Source organism: Sclerotinia sclerotiorum, genomic scaffold (assembly GCF_000146945.2).
Source record: "Sclerotinia sclerotiorum 1980 UF-70 scaffold_4 genomic scaffold, whole genome shotgun sequence".
Lineage (NCBI taxonomy): Eukaryota > Fungi > Ascomycota > Leotiomycetes > Helotiales > Sclerotiniaceae > Sclerotinia > Sclerotinia sclerotiorum.
The window spans coordinates 2,123,404-2,136,726 of NW_001820832.1; the positions used below are offsets into that span (position 1 = coordinate 2,123,404).

Sequence of the window (13,323 nt, forward strand, 5' to 3'; positions counted from 1 at the left end):
GATGCTACCGAAAACACATATTAATTCACTTTGACATAAAATACATCACAATCCCGAACACGCGCGAAGAATAGCAAGTAATTTATATGTCATAACATTCTATATTAAATGTACTAACCATCATTCATCTTGTACATATCAGACAACCGAGTTAGACGAAGCAACATCTCTCAAAATATTGCCCTTTGAAATATACGAAGATTCTTTTATGTGACCATAACTCCGGGGAATATCATCAAAGTAAGCAGGCAATTTACAGAGAAAGCAGAGCAGGGAAGCGAGAGCAAAAAAAGAGGAAATCTAAGTTTAAGCCTTGGACTTCTTTGCTTTCTTTGCTTCCTTCTTTGCCTTCTTTGGTTTCTCGACTGGAGCAACTTCGGTGGTGATGGTGGTTTCCTCCGTAGTGATTGTGGCAGCGGGAGTCTCCTCAACGACCTTAGACTTCTTGACCTTCTTCTCTTTCTTAGCCTTGACTGGTTCCTCGACTGCAGGTGCAGCCTCGATAGCCATGACTGCATCCACATCTCCAGCAAGTTCATCCTCACCACTTTCGATCTCTGGAACTGGCTTCTTCGAAACACCCTTTGCTGACTTAATCTTTGGTGCCTCAAATTCATAACCAATTTTCTTAGATTTTTCGGCGGCAATCTCGCGTTTTTTCTCGGCCTTGCTTATTCTCTTCTCCCATTGCTCTTCTCCGGCACCTTGCTCCAATCTGCGACCTTCAATCTTGTTCCAAGGGACCTTCTTGAAGCGTCGGTTGGCACCCTTGAACAAGTCCTCGGGGAGTTGCTCATCGGGTACCAATTTAACCTTCAGGATATGGTTGAACAACAAGTAGTTATCCATAGTCTTGGCTACAATCTCTGCGACACCCCTACTCTCGAATTGAATCCATGCATAATGTTTGCTCGCTCCGGTTCTTCTATTTCTCGACAAACGAATTTTGAGAATATCCCCAAATTGAGAAAAGTATGCTTTCATCTCCGCCTCGTAGAAACCGTGAGGAATGCGACCAATGTAGACAACACCTGGAAGATCATTGGCAGCTTCTTCGGCAGCCTTCTTGATGGCTTTCTTTTGCTTCTTACTGAGTTTCTCGAGAGCGTTTGGAACTTCCTGACCTGGTTCGAGCCCACCTTCTTTGGCATTCTCCTCCTCCTCGTTATCCGACTCAAAGCCCTTCAAAAGAGCTTCAGTCTGATCATCCTCTTCCTCTTCCTCTTCGGACTCCTCGACTGGTTCTTCGGCAACTTCCTTCTCGACAACTTCCTTTTCGACAATCTTCTTCTCAACAACCTTTGCGGCTTTCTTGGGTTTGGTGACTTCGGTGGTTTTTGGAGACTTCTTAGCCTTTTTTACTTTTGCGACCTCATCCGCGGGGACTGCAGCTGCAGTTGAAGCTATGATTAAATAATTAGAGAATAATTGATTTAGGACATTGAAAGATATTGCTTACCTTTGCGCTTGCGGGCTGTAATTTCAGCCATTGTGTTTGAATTTGAAGTGTTGTTTTGCTGGAAAGATTGTGTCGAGGGTTTAGATGGATGTTTTTGCAAATGGGATTTTTGAATTTGAGATTGAATTATGATTGTCTAGTAAATTTTTTGGATTTTGCCGAAAACTACCTCCATGAGAATTCTCTTGTGGCCATAGCGCGATGCTTAAACGGGTTAGATGATTCTGAGGCGGTGAGCAAATGTCCTGCTAACCTTAGATATCAGGTATTTGGAATCGACATGTGGGAATATCAATAAATAATATTGCTTGAATTCAGATATTCATATGCATTGAAATTGTATACCTAGTTCTGTAACATTGTGATGTACGTAATCAGACATCAGAAATACACCCATGTCGTTTTGAAACTCCTGATGATATACTCATATTATTCACTGAATTATATCTACCTGATCATCTTATCGAGACTTGCACAAGCTATTGCAATATACTCGCTTGCTTTTATTCTTCAAGAAAGAGATTCATCCATCATCCTTTCTACCTTCGTCCAGATTCTACAAGCCTTTTGATTTGATCCACAAACGCCCGCAAATGCACCTTTCCTACAAGCCAGATAAATTCAATTATTGTTGTCTGACCTGTCTCTCAACCTCATACGTGAAGTCAAAGTATCCCTTATCGAATTGATGCACTCTAACATAACCATCCTCACCACCACTTGCATATCCCTTGCCGTTTGGATCCACGGCAACGGTGTTCAGAGGACCGAAGTGACCACGGACTCTACCAATCTCCTCTTCAAAGATCTTGTGGTAGAATCTAGCTTCGAATTTACCTTGACGTGCTGAGGTTGTTGTGACATCCATGGCAGCTTGTCCACCTCCGAGAATAACGAAATCCTTTTTGGGTGTAATAGACGCACTGTTGAGTGGTGTGTCTGTTACGTAGGTCTTCATAACCTCGAGGTCTCGGGCATTGACGAGCTGAACAAATTAGTATAATGCAAGTATGAAAGGATGCATGTAATTTACCTTGGCGGTCTTGTCTTTTGAGGCAGTAATAAAGTAGGTTCTATCGGGGGACCATTGAAGATCTGTGACTTGCAAATCTGGTTCGTGGACTTGAGTGTTGAAAAGTAGTTCCCCGGTCTAAATGATTCATCAGCATCTAGAATAGATAAACCAGCCTAGAACCTTACCTTGGAATCGTATTGAGAGACGCTTCCATCTTCGTGGCCCGCGATAATATATTTCGACATGTAACTCCATCCCGCAACAGTCGCCTTGCTCTCTGCGCAAGTGATAGTCAAAGCCCGGTCGTCCGATTGTGGTCCATTGACATCCAGGTTGATATCCAACACTACGATCGTTCCCAAGAATCCCATACGTTGTTCGGTGACGGCCAATAATTGTGTAGCATCCTCGTTGAATTCGACTCTCTTAACGGCAGTGTTGAAATCCCAGGTCTTCAAACATTTTCCTGTCTTAACGTCCCATAATCTAACTGTGTTATCTGCTGCACCACTTGCGATGATTGTAGTCGTTGGGTCCACATCGACTGTCCATATAGCTCCCTGATGACCATGGTAGGTGCCTAATCTCTCTCCGTTGTGTGCGTACCAAGCGCAAATGTGTTGATCCTTCGCAGTCGAGAAGATGATGTCGCCATCTTTATTATATCTATCCCATCATCAATATCCAGCTTATAGCATTCTTTCAAAGAGTGTTGTATACCTAATTTGTGTGAGAGCACGCTCCTATGTGATTGTTAGCAGATTGAGATAATGTATCAAGGTCAATAGGATAATATTTATACTGACATGTCCTTGTAAGAGAATCGGCCTCATATTTGCGATTCAGATTCAGTCTTGATAGGTACTAGAATCGCGATATGATGGAGGTTGGGGGGGTTTGTTTTGTTAGATAGGGTTGGATCAAAATAAGTTTCGTGCCCCTCAAAAAGTTCGATTATCCTCTACGATTTGACTCTTCAAATGTGTGCTATCAAAGACCAATCATAAGCGAGAGAAGGCTCTAAAGTTCTTAAGGCTAGGATGGGGACAAGATGCGGACAGATGCGGGATTTTGGTGCTGTTGTGTAATTTGATTGGGTCACGAGTCGAATTTGATTGATCCACTTTCCATCTTCTCATTTGTAACTGTGATAGATAATAATGATAAGACTTATCTAGATATTTATAACAATAATAATAATAGATAATTATATCTATCTGTTAAAGATCTGATCTGAGAGTGATTATAAAAATATCTATATATTTTATTTATAATTATAAATGTTTTATTTAAGATATAAATACTTGAGTGTTACGAGGTTTGCCGTCTAGATCACGTGGAAGTGCTCTAGGCTCTCGAGGTGGTTTATAACTAGGCGTCAAGCAGGGACTTAAGTAATGACAATAATGATATGCAATTCGTAACTAATAGTAGAGTATACTAAATGATTGATCTTGAGCACGAAGCTCTATACAAAGGAAATCCATCTTGATTATATAGACCTTCGTGTTCTGAAAGTCGATCGACTCTTGAGGGGCCGATCGATTCTCAGGGACAATCGATTCTCACGAAGTCGGTCGGCTTTCGGATCAGGTGACACTCCTCACATGATCCTGCTAACTAATTGGTTACCTGATGCGGGTTATGTTACGCCGTCGTAACATTAAATAAATCAATTTATTATATATATATATATATATATTTACATTTTTAATATATATACTTTCTTTTAAAATATTATTAAAAAAAAGTATATATATTTAATTATTTCTTGATATTAACTTGAAACTTCAATTTTATTTCATATTTTTGAATTTTTAAAAATTTATATTTAAAAATTAAAATAAATCTTTTTAAAAAATTATTATAATTATTGTCACACCCAAGAATACTGGGTAAAGTATCTTGTATTAGAAAATACTAAGCTAAGGAGAAAAGAAGAAGGAAAACAAGAGTAGCGAGTTTTCCTATGATTAAATACAAACGGGGCATGCCACGTGACCCGGAGGTGTGAGGCGTCACAATTATTAAGTTAATTAATTAATTATTTATTAATTTTTAACTCACTCTTTTATTCTTATTAATATATTTTAAAAATAATAAAAAAACTCTTTCAATAGTAAGATCCATAATAGATTAGAGTTTAGAGTTTCCAACTTAGATGGAATTTATAGCTAATCTAAATCTTTAATGATTTCATTGGTCAATCGATATCCGATTATCAGATATTCTGACATGAGATTGAAAGGAATTCAACAGTCGATTCTCCTCTTAAAAGGGTTTAGCAACCATTCTTGCGGGTGAGCTTTTACGAAATCACCATCCCATTCCGATTCGGGGCGCAGTACGTACAGAAATGTTGATCGGTAAAAGAGCCAAAGCAGCATTCGGTGCCCGGTTCAATGGTTACAATTCGCACATGTTACCTTCTTTGAATTGTCTCACTCTTGCCAATTCTTCTTCAATTCTAAGATCAAGAACTTCTCTTCCTACTCAGCATCGAGCCTTGTTGAGTTCCTTATCTCCTTCTGCTTCATTTGCGCGAGTTGCCCAGCAAATCCTTCAACTGCGGGGTCAATCATCTCACGCGACTTTTTCATCCCCCACGAGGGTATCTCTTATATCTTCCTCCATTCCGCGAAACAGTACTACCAGACAATTCTCAAGTACTCCAGCACCAATGACAGCCACAAAGATCGATGGCACTGCTATCGCGAAGAAAATTCGTGAAAAGATTCATGCCGAAATCGACGATGCCCAAAAGACAAACCCAAGGTTCAAGCCTTCATTGAAGATCATTCAAGGTAATTCCCAACGAGAAAGTTATGAGAAGTTTATTCTAATATGATCCTTCGCAGTGGGCGATCGCTCTGACTCGAGTATGTATTTGTGAGTGAAACACGTCAAAAATGACTCACTAATGGTTATACAGCAACCTATGTTCGTATGAAGTTGAAGGCGGCACAAGAGGTTAGCGATTCTTCATGATTTCTTTCGAGCTTAGACTTATTTCATGGAAATCTAGGCAGCCATTGAATGCGAACTTATTCCATTCCCTGAAACCGCAACCGAAGCCGAGGTTCTTGACGAAATCGAGCGACTGAACAATGATCCGTCTGTTCATGGTATTCTTGTTCAATTGCCGGTCCCCAAGCATATGTCCGAATACACTATAACTTCTGCTGTATCTGATGAGAAGGATGTAGATGGCTTTGGAGCATCAAACATTGGAGAACTTGCGAAGCGTGGAGGACGTCCTCTTTTCACACCATGCACGCCAAAAGGTGTCATGGTCTTACTCGAGGAGAGCGGTGTGGATCTAAAGGGCAAGAATGCGGTCGTTCTTGGACGCAGCGATATTGTGGGAAGCCCTGCCAGTTACCTCCTCAAAAATGCCGATGCTACTGTGACAGTATGCCATTCAAGGACCCAAAACCTTGAGCAATTCATCAAGAATGCAGATGTTGTTGTTGCAGCCATTGGCAAGGCCAACTTTGTCAAAGGAGAGTGGTTGAAACCGGGTGCAGTGGTCATTGATGTCGGTACTAACTTTATTCCTGACGAAACCAAGAAATCTGGTCAGAGACTTGTTGGGGATGTCGATTTCGAATCTGCTTCGGAAGTTGCCTCCCAGATCACACCAGTACCTGGTGGTGTTGGACCAATGACCATCGCAATGCTTCTGCAAAATGTTGTCGAATCTGCAAAAGCTTACTTTGATCATCAGAAAGCTAGAGCTATCAAGCCTCTGCCTTTAAAACTTCAAACCCCGGTACCATCGGATATCGCTATCTCAAGAGCTCAACGCCCGAAACAAATTACACGTGTAGCCCAAGAAATTGGTATCGCCAGTTACGAACTTGAGCCTTACGGAGCATACAAAGGTAAAGTGGACTTGAGCCTACTCAAGCGCCTTGAACACCGACGCAATGGTCGTTATGTCGTTGTAACTGGTATAACACCAACACCTCTTGGTGAGGGTAAATCTACAACCACTATGGGTCTCACTCAAGCTATTGCTGGTCATCTTAATCGCATAGCATTTGCTAATGTCCGTCAGCCAAGTCAAGGGCCAACCTTTGGTATTAAAGGAGGTGCTGCGGGTGGTGGATACAGTCAGGTCATTCCTATGGATGAATTCAACCTTCATTTGACTGGTGATATCCATGCAATCACGGCTGCAAACAACTTATTAGCTGCTGCAATTGAGACCAGAATGTTCCACGAGAACACACAAAAGGACGGCCCGCTCTACAAGCGCCTTGTACCAGCAAAGAAGGGCAAGCGTGAATTTCAGCCAATCATGTTCCGTAGACTGAAGAAGCTCGGTATCACTAAGACCAACCCTGATGACCTCACCGAAGATGAGATTCACCGATTCGCAAGATTAGACATTGATCCCTCGACAATCACATGGAGGCGTGTTCTTGATGTAAATGACCGTCATTTGAGAGGTATCACCGTTGGTACTGCTGGTACCGAGAAGGGTCAGACTAGGGAAACTGGATTCGATATCTCCGTCGCTAGTGAGTGTATGGCTATCCTTGCACTCAGTAACGACTTAAACGACATGAGAGAAAGACTCGGCCGCATGGTTATTGGATCATCCAGAAATGGTGATCCTGTCACTTGTGATGATCTCGGTGCAGGTGGTGCCTTGACAGCATTGATGAAAGATGCAATCAAGCCCAACTTGATGCAAACCTTGGAAGGAACACCCGTCTTCGTCCACGCTGGACCATTTGCAAACATCAGTATTGGTGCTAGCTCGGTCCTCGCAGACAAACTTGCTTTGAAACTCGCTGGTACTGAGCCTGATGAGAATCACAGCGAGAAGGCTGGTTTTGTCATCACCGAAGCAGGTTTCGATTTTACCATGGGAGGAGAGCGTTTCTTCAACATTAAGTGCAGGTCATCCGGACTCGTTCCAGACGTTGTCGTGGTTGTTGCAACTGTTCGGGCGCTCAAGGTTCACGGCGGTGGCCCACCAATCGCTCCTGGTTCCGCTCTTCATCAAATCTACAGAGAGGAGAATGTTGAGATTCTTCGCAAGGGTTGTGTCAACCTCAAGAAACACATCTCCAATGCCAAATCTTATGGTGTACCAGTCGTTGTCGCAATCAACAAGTTTGAGACTGATACCGACGCCGAGATTGAAGTTATTCGAGAAGAGGCTATTGCTGCTGGTGCCGAAGATGCCATTCCAGCTAACCACTGGGCTGAAGGTGGTAAGGGAGCTGTTGATCTCGCTAAGGGTGTCATCGCTGCAAGCGAGAAAGAGAAGAACTTCAAACTTCTTTACGGTCTTGACGGAGATGTTCAGACTCGCATTGAAGCTATTGGTAAAGAGATGTATGGAGCTGATAAGGTTGAGTTCAGCGAGATCGCTCAGAAGAAGGTTGATACATACACTAAGCAAGGTTTCGGAAACTTGCCAATCTGTATTGCGAAGACCCAATACTCTTTGTCCCATGACCCAGATCTTAAGGGTGCACCAACTGGATTCACTGTTCCAATTAGGGATGTAAGATTAGCTGCTGGAGCTGGTTACCTGTAAGTTTCCCTGCACGATACTTTCGTTACTTTTCCTAACATCATTATAGCTATGCACTTGCAGCAGATATCCAAACTATTCCTGGACTTCCAACCGCACCTGGATACCTTAACGTCGATGTTGATATTGAGACCGGGGAAATTGACGGTCTCTTTTAAAAATAATTCATTTTTACATATTTAGTTTTGCATTTCGATTAGCGTTTCAACAAGTTAGTTATATGAGGGGGCTAAAAACACATTCAACGTGTTAGGGTTGTATTTTCAACAAAACGGCGTTTATAAATAGATATATTGCTGGCTGACAAAAGCTATAGAGTATATAGAGATATCCTTTATGATTAACTCATAAAACAAATAAAGTTTACAGTATTTACAGTTTTTTATACTGATTTTTTTACTTATTGCGCTTTGTACAATCTATGATATTTAAGGCGTGTTCGGATCGTTTTTCTTTTATATTAGACATTGTCTTGTGAGATTGTTTCCTAAATACCTAGTTAAATGAATTGTTGGAAGCGACCACATGAGAGGTAGTACCCCTATACCTAAAGATCTCACTAAAACCATATAAAACTATAATATTCACTCCCAGACCAGCTGTTTTTTGAAAGAAATTTATCGTAGTATTCCTTCAGGCAAAGAATTAAGGGTTTCCATAGCCAACTATTCCTGTATTATATTCTATATCTCTCGGAAATTATTATCATCACCTTCGGATTTCTTACTTTTACTAGGAAACGGAAAAAGAGGTTGTATTAGTCTCAAGTGCGCGGAGGCTTCTTTCTATCCTAAAGCAATATGCTGAACATGTGTATGACTCAAGAGAAAAAGCGGAGAAAGCAGTAGAGATCCCCAAGCTTAGGTGGTGATTAAGCTCCTTGTTTACGGATGAAGAGAATGCACTAATATACAGAGCGAGAGAAATATACACCTGTTATTACTACTAACAGTGATGCAGATACCCTGGTCGTGTGATGACATTTTGAGTACGAAAGGATGGGGCTGGTATATATCGGGCTGCAAAAGGTAGAAGTGCAGTTACTAGAGAGAGATCAGCGGCTTTAATCAACGAAAAACAACTGTATATTGAAGAGAAAAAACACGTCGCGAAAAATGCACCAGTCATGTAGATGCATCAAACTTCGCATCGACACTTAGCCGACAGGCAAGAACTGTCAACGAGTTGCAAAGACATATTGCAGATTGCATATTAGTGGTTTTTATAGTTATTTATGATAATCGCTACTTTCTCATCATATCGAAGGTTCCGAAGGAGATGACCCAGCAGCGATGACGGAGTTTTGATGACTCTCTTGTATATAAGTTTATAATTAAAGCTCATCACCTGGCTTACCTTGCAGCAAGGTGTCCAATAGTCTAGACTGCAGTCCAAAAATGAGAAGCTTCTGGAATCTTATCTCTATTTGAGATATTCAAATCAATTCAAACAGTGAATCATATGGAATGTTAAATATGATTAAAGTATTCTAGACTATTGGAAATATCGAAATATATCCAAATGTTCAAAGAATTTCCATTATTGAAAGCTGAAATCTAGTCTTCCATTCCGGACTACTGGACGCTCTGCCTTGAAGTTGCTAATCTGATCTCTAGCAAGCCGGGCACCGATCATTAAGACGGGATTCAAGCAAAATACAGACACTTCTGGCGGCCCTTGATGCAGAAGACTATCTCGGATGTACTCAAAAACTACAAGGCAATCGATCTTTATATGGAATCTTTATTGTCTTTAATATCAAAATCTAGGGCCCACAAACATTACTATAAGCACATAAAAAGAAATAATTGACATCATCGACTGCCCGGCTACCGAATATGTTCTGTAGAGTGGAGCTGTGTTAGCTTCGCTTGTGCAATAACCAGGGTGTAGGATCCACCTATTTCAAAAGGATATCAATCAAACCACTACACCCAGCGCATGTTAAAGGCATTCACAGCGGCCTAGATTTTGCAATGATGAATTTCGGCTGAGGTGGAATAGGGTTGACTGGGGTGACGTAGGATGGTAACCTTATATGGGGACTCGCCGCCTTGATTATGCTTTACTTGGCTCATCCGGTGGGTTAATCACTCACAAGCCATGGTTTTGACTTAAACGTTGCACAAAGCTGCTTGTCGCGCGTAGTTGTTTTAGACTTATGGCTCGCTTAAATAATCACTAGAACAAGGGCTTTGCCTCATCTACTAGAACTAGCGAGATGATCAACTTCAACATTGGGCTTTTATTAGTGCAAACAGAGCTCATAGAAGTATTATGCCATCATAGCTTTTATTTTCATTTCCCGTAGATCAACAATGTGATCTGGAAGAGCTCGGGTAATGCACAGGGTATCCTTAAAAGTAGAGTCAGGGTAGAAGCTGGCATTTCATTTAAGCTACAACTACCTAGCTAGGTAACTTGTAACTTGTAACTTGTAACTTGTAACTTGTAACTTGTAACTTGTAAATTGAATTTAATGAGATCTGCGAATGAAGACCTCTGGCTCTAAGCTATCTCATAAACCTTACAGCTTTGAATTGTAATATTTGGTGGTTTATACAATCTGAAATAGAATCTAATTTTTCCAGTTGATTGATCGTTAGCTATAGCTTTTTGTCCCACGGCGTTTTCATGTGGAACATACAATTATATCAGAGGAGAAGTTCATATTAGTATAAGAAGATACATATTAATTTATTGCAGGGAAATGAGGACTTCATTCACGTCTCCTATTTTAAAGTTGGTAGCGAGATAGTAGTTGCAGGTAGCAGATTTTCCAAGTTTCTCAATATTGCCACTTCCCAGCGAGCGGCTTAGTCGAGAATAATCGGTCAGAAAACGACCAGGATTCCAAACACTTTTGTCAATCATATTCAGATTACTCAAACAATTCTTACTAAGTTACTTGTTTGACTAAAGGTCTGGAGATTTAGAGCTTTAGATACGTGATGACCATCGACTTCTCATGAAAGCAGGATATTTTCATTTCCTTAAGACTCCACTACCCGAATCACGTTCTTGGTAATCTACGATTCTTGTGTATCTACTATTATGCCCGTTCCTTTCATACGAGTATTCATTAATACGTTGGATTCGGTTGTCAGTTATCTAACCAGGTGAAGCCCTACTCGGGCTAATCTTTGAAGAAGGCCGGGCCCAAGCTTTAATAATTCTTATTATCAAAAGTTTACCTTTTGTAAAATGTACATTGATTCAATTTTCAATATTTTAATATAGTATTTGAAATAAATATCAATATCTACTAAATTTTTAATTATGTATTAGGAAGACACTTTTTTATTTTATTATAAATTAAAATTATTTAATTGAAAATAAAAAATTATAAATTTAAATCAATAATATTTTTTGATATATAAATGTAAAAAATCTGAGATATTAAATTTTCAATAAATATCTATTGTTTTTTTTTTTTTTTGAAATTTGAAGTATATATGTTCATTCATTGAATTTATAAAAATCTTTGAAATGAATGATTTTTGTTGTAGAATTATACTTTGCTAAGCCCCTGGCCCTCTTCAAAGACCAGCCCGAGTATTATACTTTACCATGTAGGTGCTAAATCTAAACTTGCAGATGAATGCTACTTGGATGGTTCTAGATAGCTTATCATTTTGCCCTGATAAGGTCATACGTTACAGACAATTTGGCCAACATATTCGAAAGCCAGTTCTGCATACCAATATATATATGAGACTAATAAAATAAAGTCCTCTCTAAACTTTATTGTTAATTTAAACAGTATAATTATTATCGATACTTCTTCCTACCTTGACCCTAGATTGAGTATCGATAATATACTTACCCACGATGCTATAAATACAAGCTTATTACCTTGTATTAATAGCTTTATATATAACAGAAGAGATAAATTGACATCAATCTAATCTTCAAGATCAGTAAAGCAATATCGACACATTCAAGGTATACTTTCAGCCCGTCGATTACCCTCTCTCGAACACTTCACATATACGAGTTTTGATTTTTGAAAGGTAAAGCTGGGTGATAGAGAATATCAATACTAGAAAACTTTAGAAGTAGGAATAGTAAGTAGAATGACAGTGAGAAAAAGATAGGTTTTCATCAGAACCTAATACACAACCCTAACCCACCAAGAAAGTAAGATTACTATATCTCAATTATCTCAAAGTGTGTATCTGAACAAACAAATCATCCATCTATTCATTCATCCACCCATCTATCAATCCACCCATCCATCTATTTCCAAACCACAAACCCTCTCAAATAAAAAACAAAAAGGAAAAGAAAATAACAGCAAGCAAGCAACAATACAATCAAAAATTCTAAATTCTCAATTCTCAATTTGAAAGACCCCAAACTAACTTGAAATAAATATTGCTGCGAGAGAAAGAAAATTGTCGAATTCCAACTTCAACGTCAAAATATAGATATCCTGTGGCTTGTCCTCTTTCGTATAGTTCCTATGCCTGCTTCAGGATTCGTTTCATACCACCATTTACTCAATCCATTCTTTTCCCAATTTTGACTTTCCTTCCCTTCATATCATCTCATAACGTTAACGCTCCCTTCCCCGACTCAAATCCATTCTTCACCATCCCTTGGCATGTCACCCTCACTCAAAATCTCATACCACTTCCATTCTTCCCCCCCCCCCCCCCCCCCCCCACGTTTCTCCACCCGCCCCCAAAAAAACCTAAACACCACCCCCAACCACACTAACCCTCCCCCTCACCCCAACCAATCCCTCACACCCCCTCTCCCCACAACAAACACTTTCCCCGCCCGTAACCAACTCACAGCCCGCTAAATTTCCATCCCCATTCCATTTACAAATTGTTTCTCCTGATTTCGTGTTGCTGTTGCAGCAGTAGGCTGTGCGGGGGGAGGGACAGAATGCCTATAGGGGTTAGTGTGTGTGTGTGTTTTTGTTTTGGGTCGGGGGGATAAGATGGATGGGATGGAATGGGATGGGAAAGGATGGAGAAACTACGCACATTCGAAGCAGTATGAGTTCCCTTTCGCTTTATTACTTGACGGGGGGAAATGTTGCGGAGTTTATAGGGTATGAGGTTTTCGGTTCGCGTTTCGAGGGTGCCGGCGGGGAGAGCGATAGCGTGGATGAGAGGGAGGAGAGTAGCGAGAGTGAGAGCGACGGTGGGGAGTGGGATGTGCATTATTATTTTTTTCTTATTTTCGTGGTGAGTTTTGTAAAGGAGTGTGCCGGTGGTGGTGATAATGATGTAAGAACCGATTTTATCCAAACCAAACCAAATAACCTCAAGTCGACAGAGC

At 40.4% G+C, this 13,323-nt stretch overlaps 5 protein-coding genes across 5 annotated transcripts; 1 reads left to right on the forward strand and 4 right to left on the reverse strand.

The window, feature by feature from the left end:
* Positions 1–306: 306 nt before the first annotated feature.
* On the reverse strand, positions 307–1,490 carry SS1G_03893 (hypothetical protein; the record flags this gene model as incomplete). Its single annotated transcript, XM_001595753.1, has 2 exons — positions 307–1,403; positions 1,460–1,490. 2 exons carry the CDS (start codon positions 1,488–1,490, stop codon positions 307–309), a joined length of 1,128 nt encoding a protein of 375 aa, XP_001595803.1.
* Positions 1,491–2,084: 594 nt separating this feature from the next.
* SS1G_03894 (eukaryotic translation initiation factor 3) lies at positions 2,085–3,307 on the reverse strand (the record flags this gene model as incomplete). The annotated part of the gene is made up of 5 exons (XM_001595754.1): positions 2,085–2,444; positions 2,493–2,609; positions 2,660–3,140; positions 3,195–3,217; positions 3,281–3,307. 5 exons carry the CDS (start codon positions 3,305–3,307, stop codon positions 2,085–2,087), a joined length of 1,008 nt encoding a protein of 335 aa, XP_001595804.1.
* Positions 3,308–5,154: 1,847 nt separating this feature from the next.
* On the forward strand, positions 5,155–8,186 carry SS1G_03895 (hypothetical protein; the record flags this gene model as incomplete). The annotated part of the gene is made up of 5 exons (XM_001595755.1): positions 5,155–5,278; positions 5,333–5,353; positions 5,407–5,444; positions 5,500–8,027; positions 8,078–8,186. The coding sequence occupies 5 exons, from the start codon at positions 5,155–5,157 to the stop codon at positions 8,184–8,186; spliced, it is 2,820 nt and encodes a 939-aa protein (XP_001595805.1).
* Positions 8,187–10,436: 2,250 nt separating this feature from the next.
* On the reverse strand, positions 10,437–10,902 carry SS1G_03896 (predicted protein; the record flags this gene model as incomplete). Its single annotated transcript, XM_001595756.1, has 2 exons — positions 10,437–10,541; positions 10,747–10,902. The coding sequence occupies 2 exons, from the start codon at positions 10,900–10,902 to the stop codon at positions 10,437–10,439; spliced, it is 261 nt and encodes an 86-aa protein (XP_001595806.1).
* Positions 10,903–12,724: 1,822 nt separating this feature from the next.
* SS1G_03897 (predicted protein) lies at positions 12,725–13,205 on the reverse strand (the record flags this gene model as incomplete). Its single annotated transcript, XM_001595757.1, has 2 exons — positions 12,725–12,928; positions 13,026–13,205. The coding sequence occupies 2 exons, from the start codon at positions 13,203–13,205 to the stop codon at positions 12,725–12,727; spliced, it is 384 nt and encodes a 127-aa protein (XP_001595807.1).
* Positions 13,206–13,323: the final 118 nt, after the last annotated feature.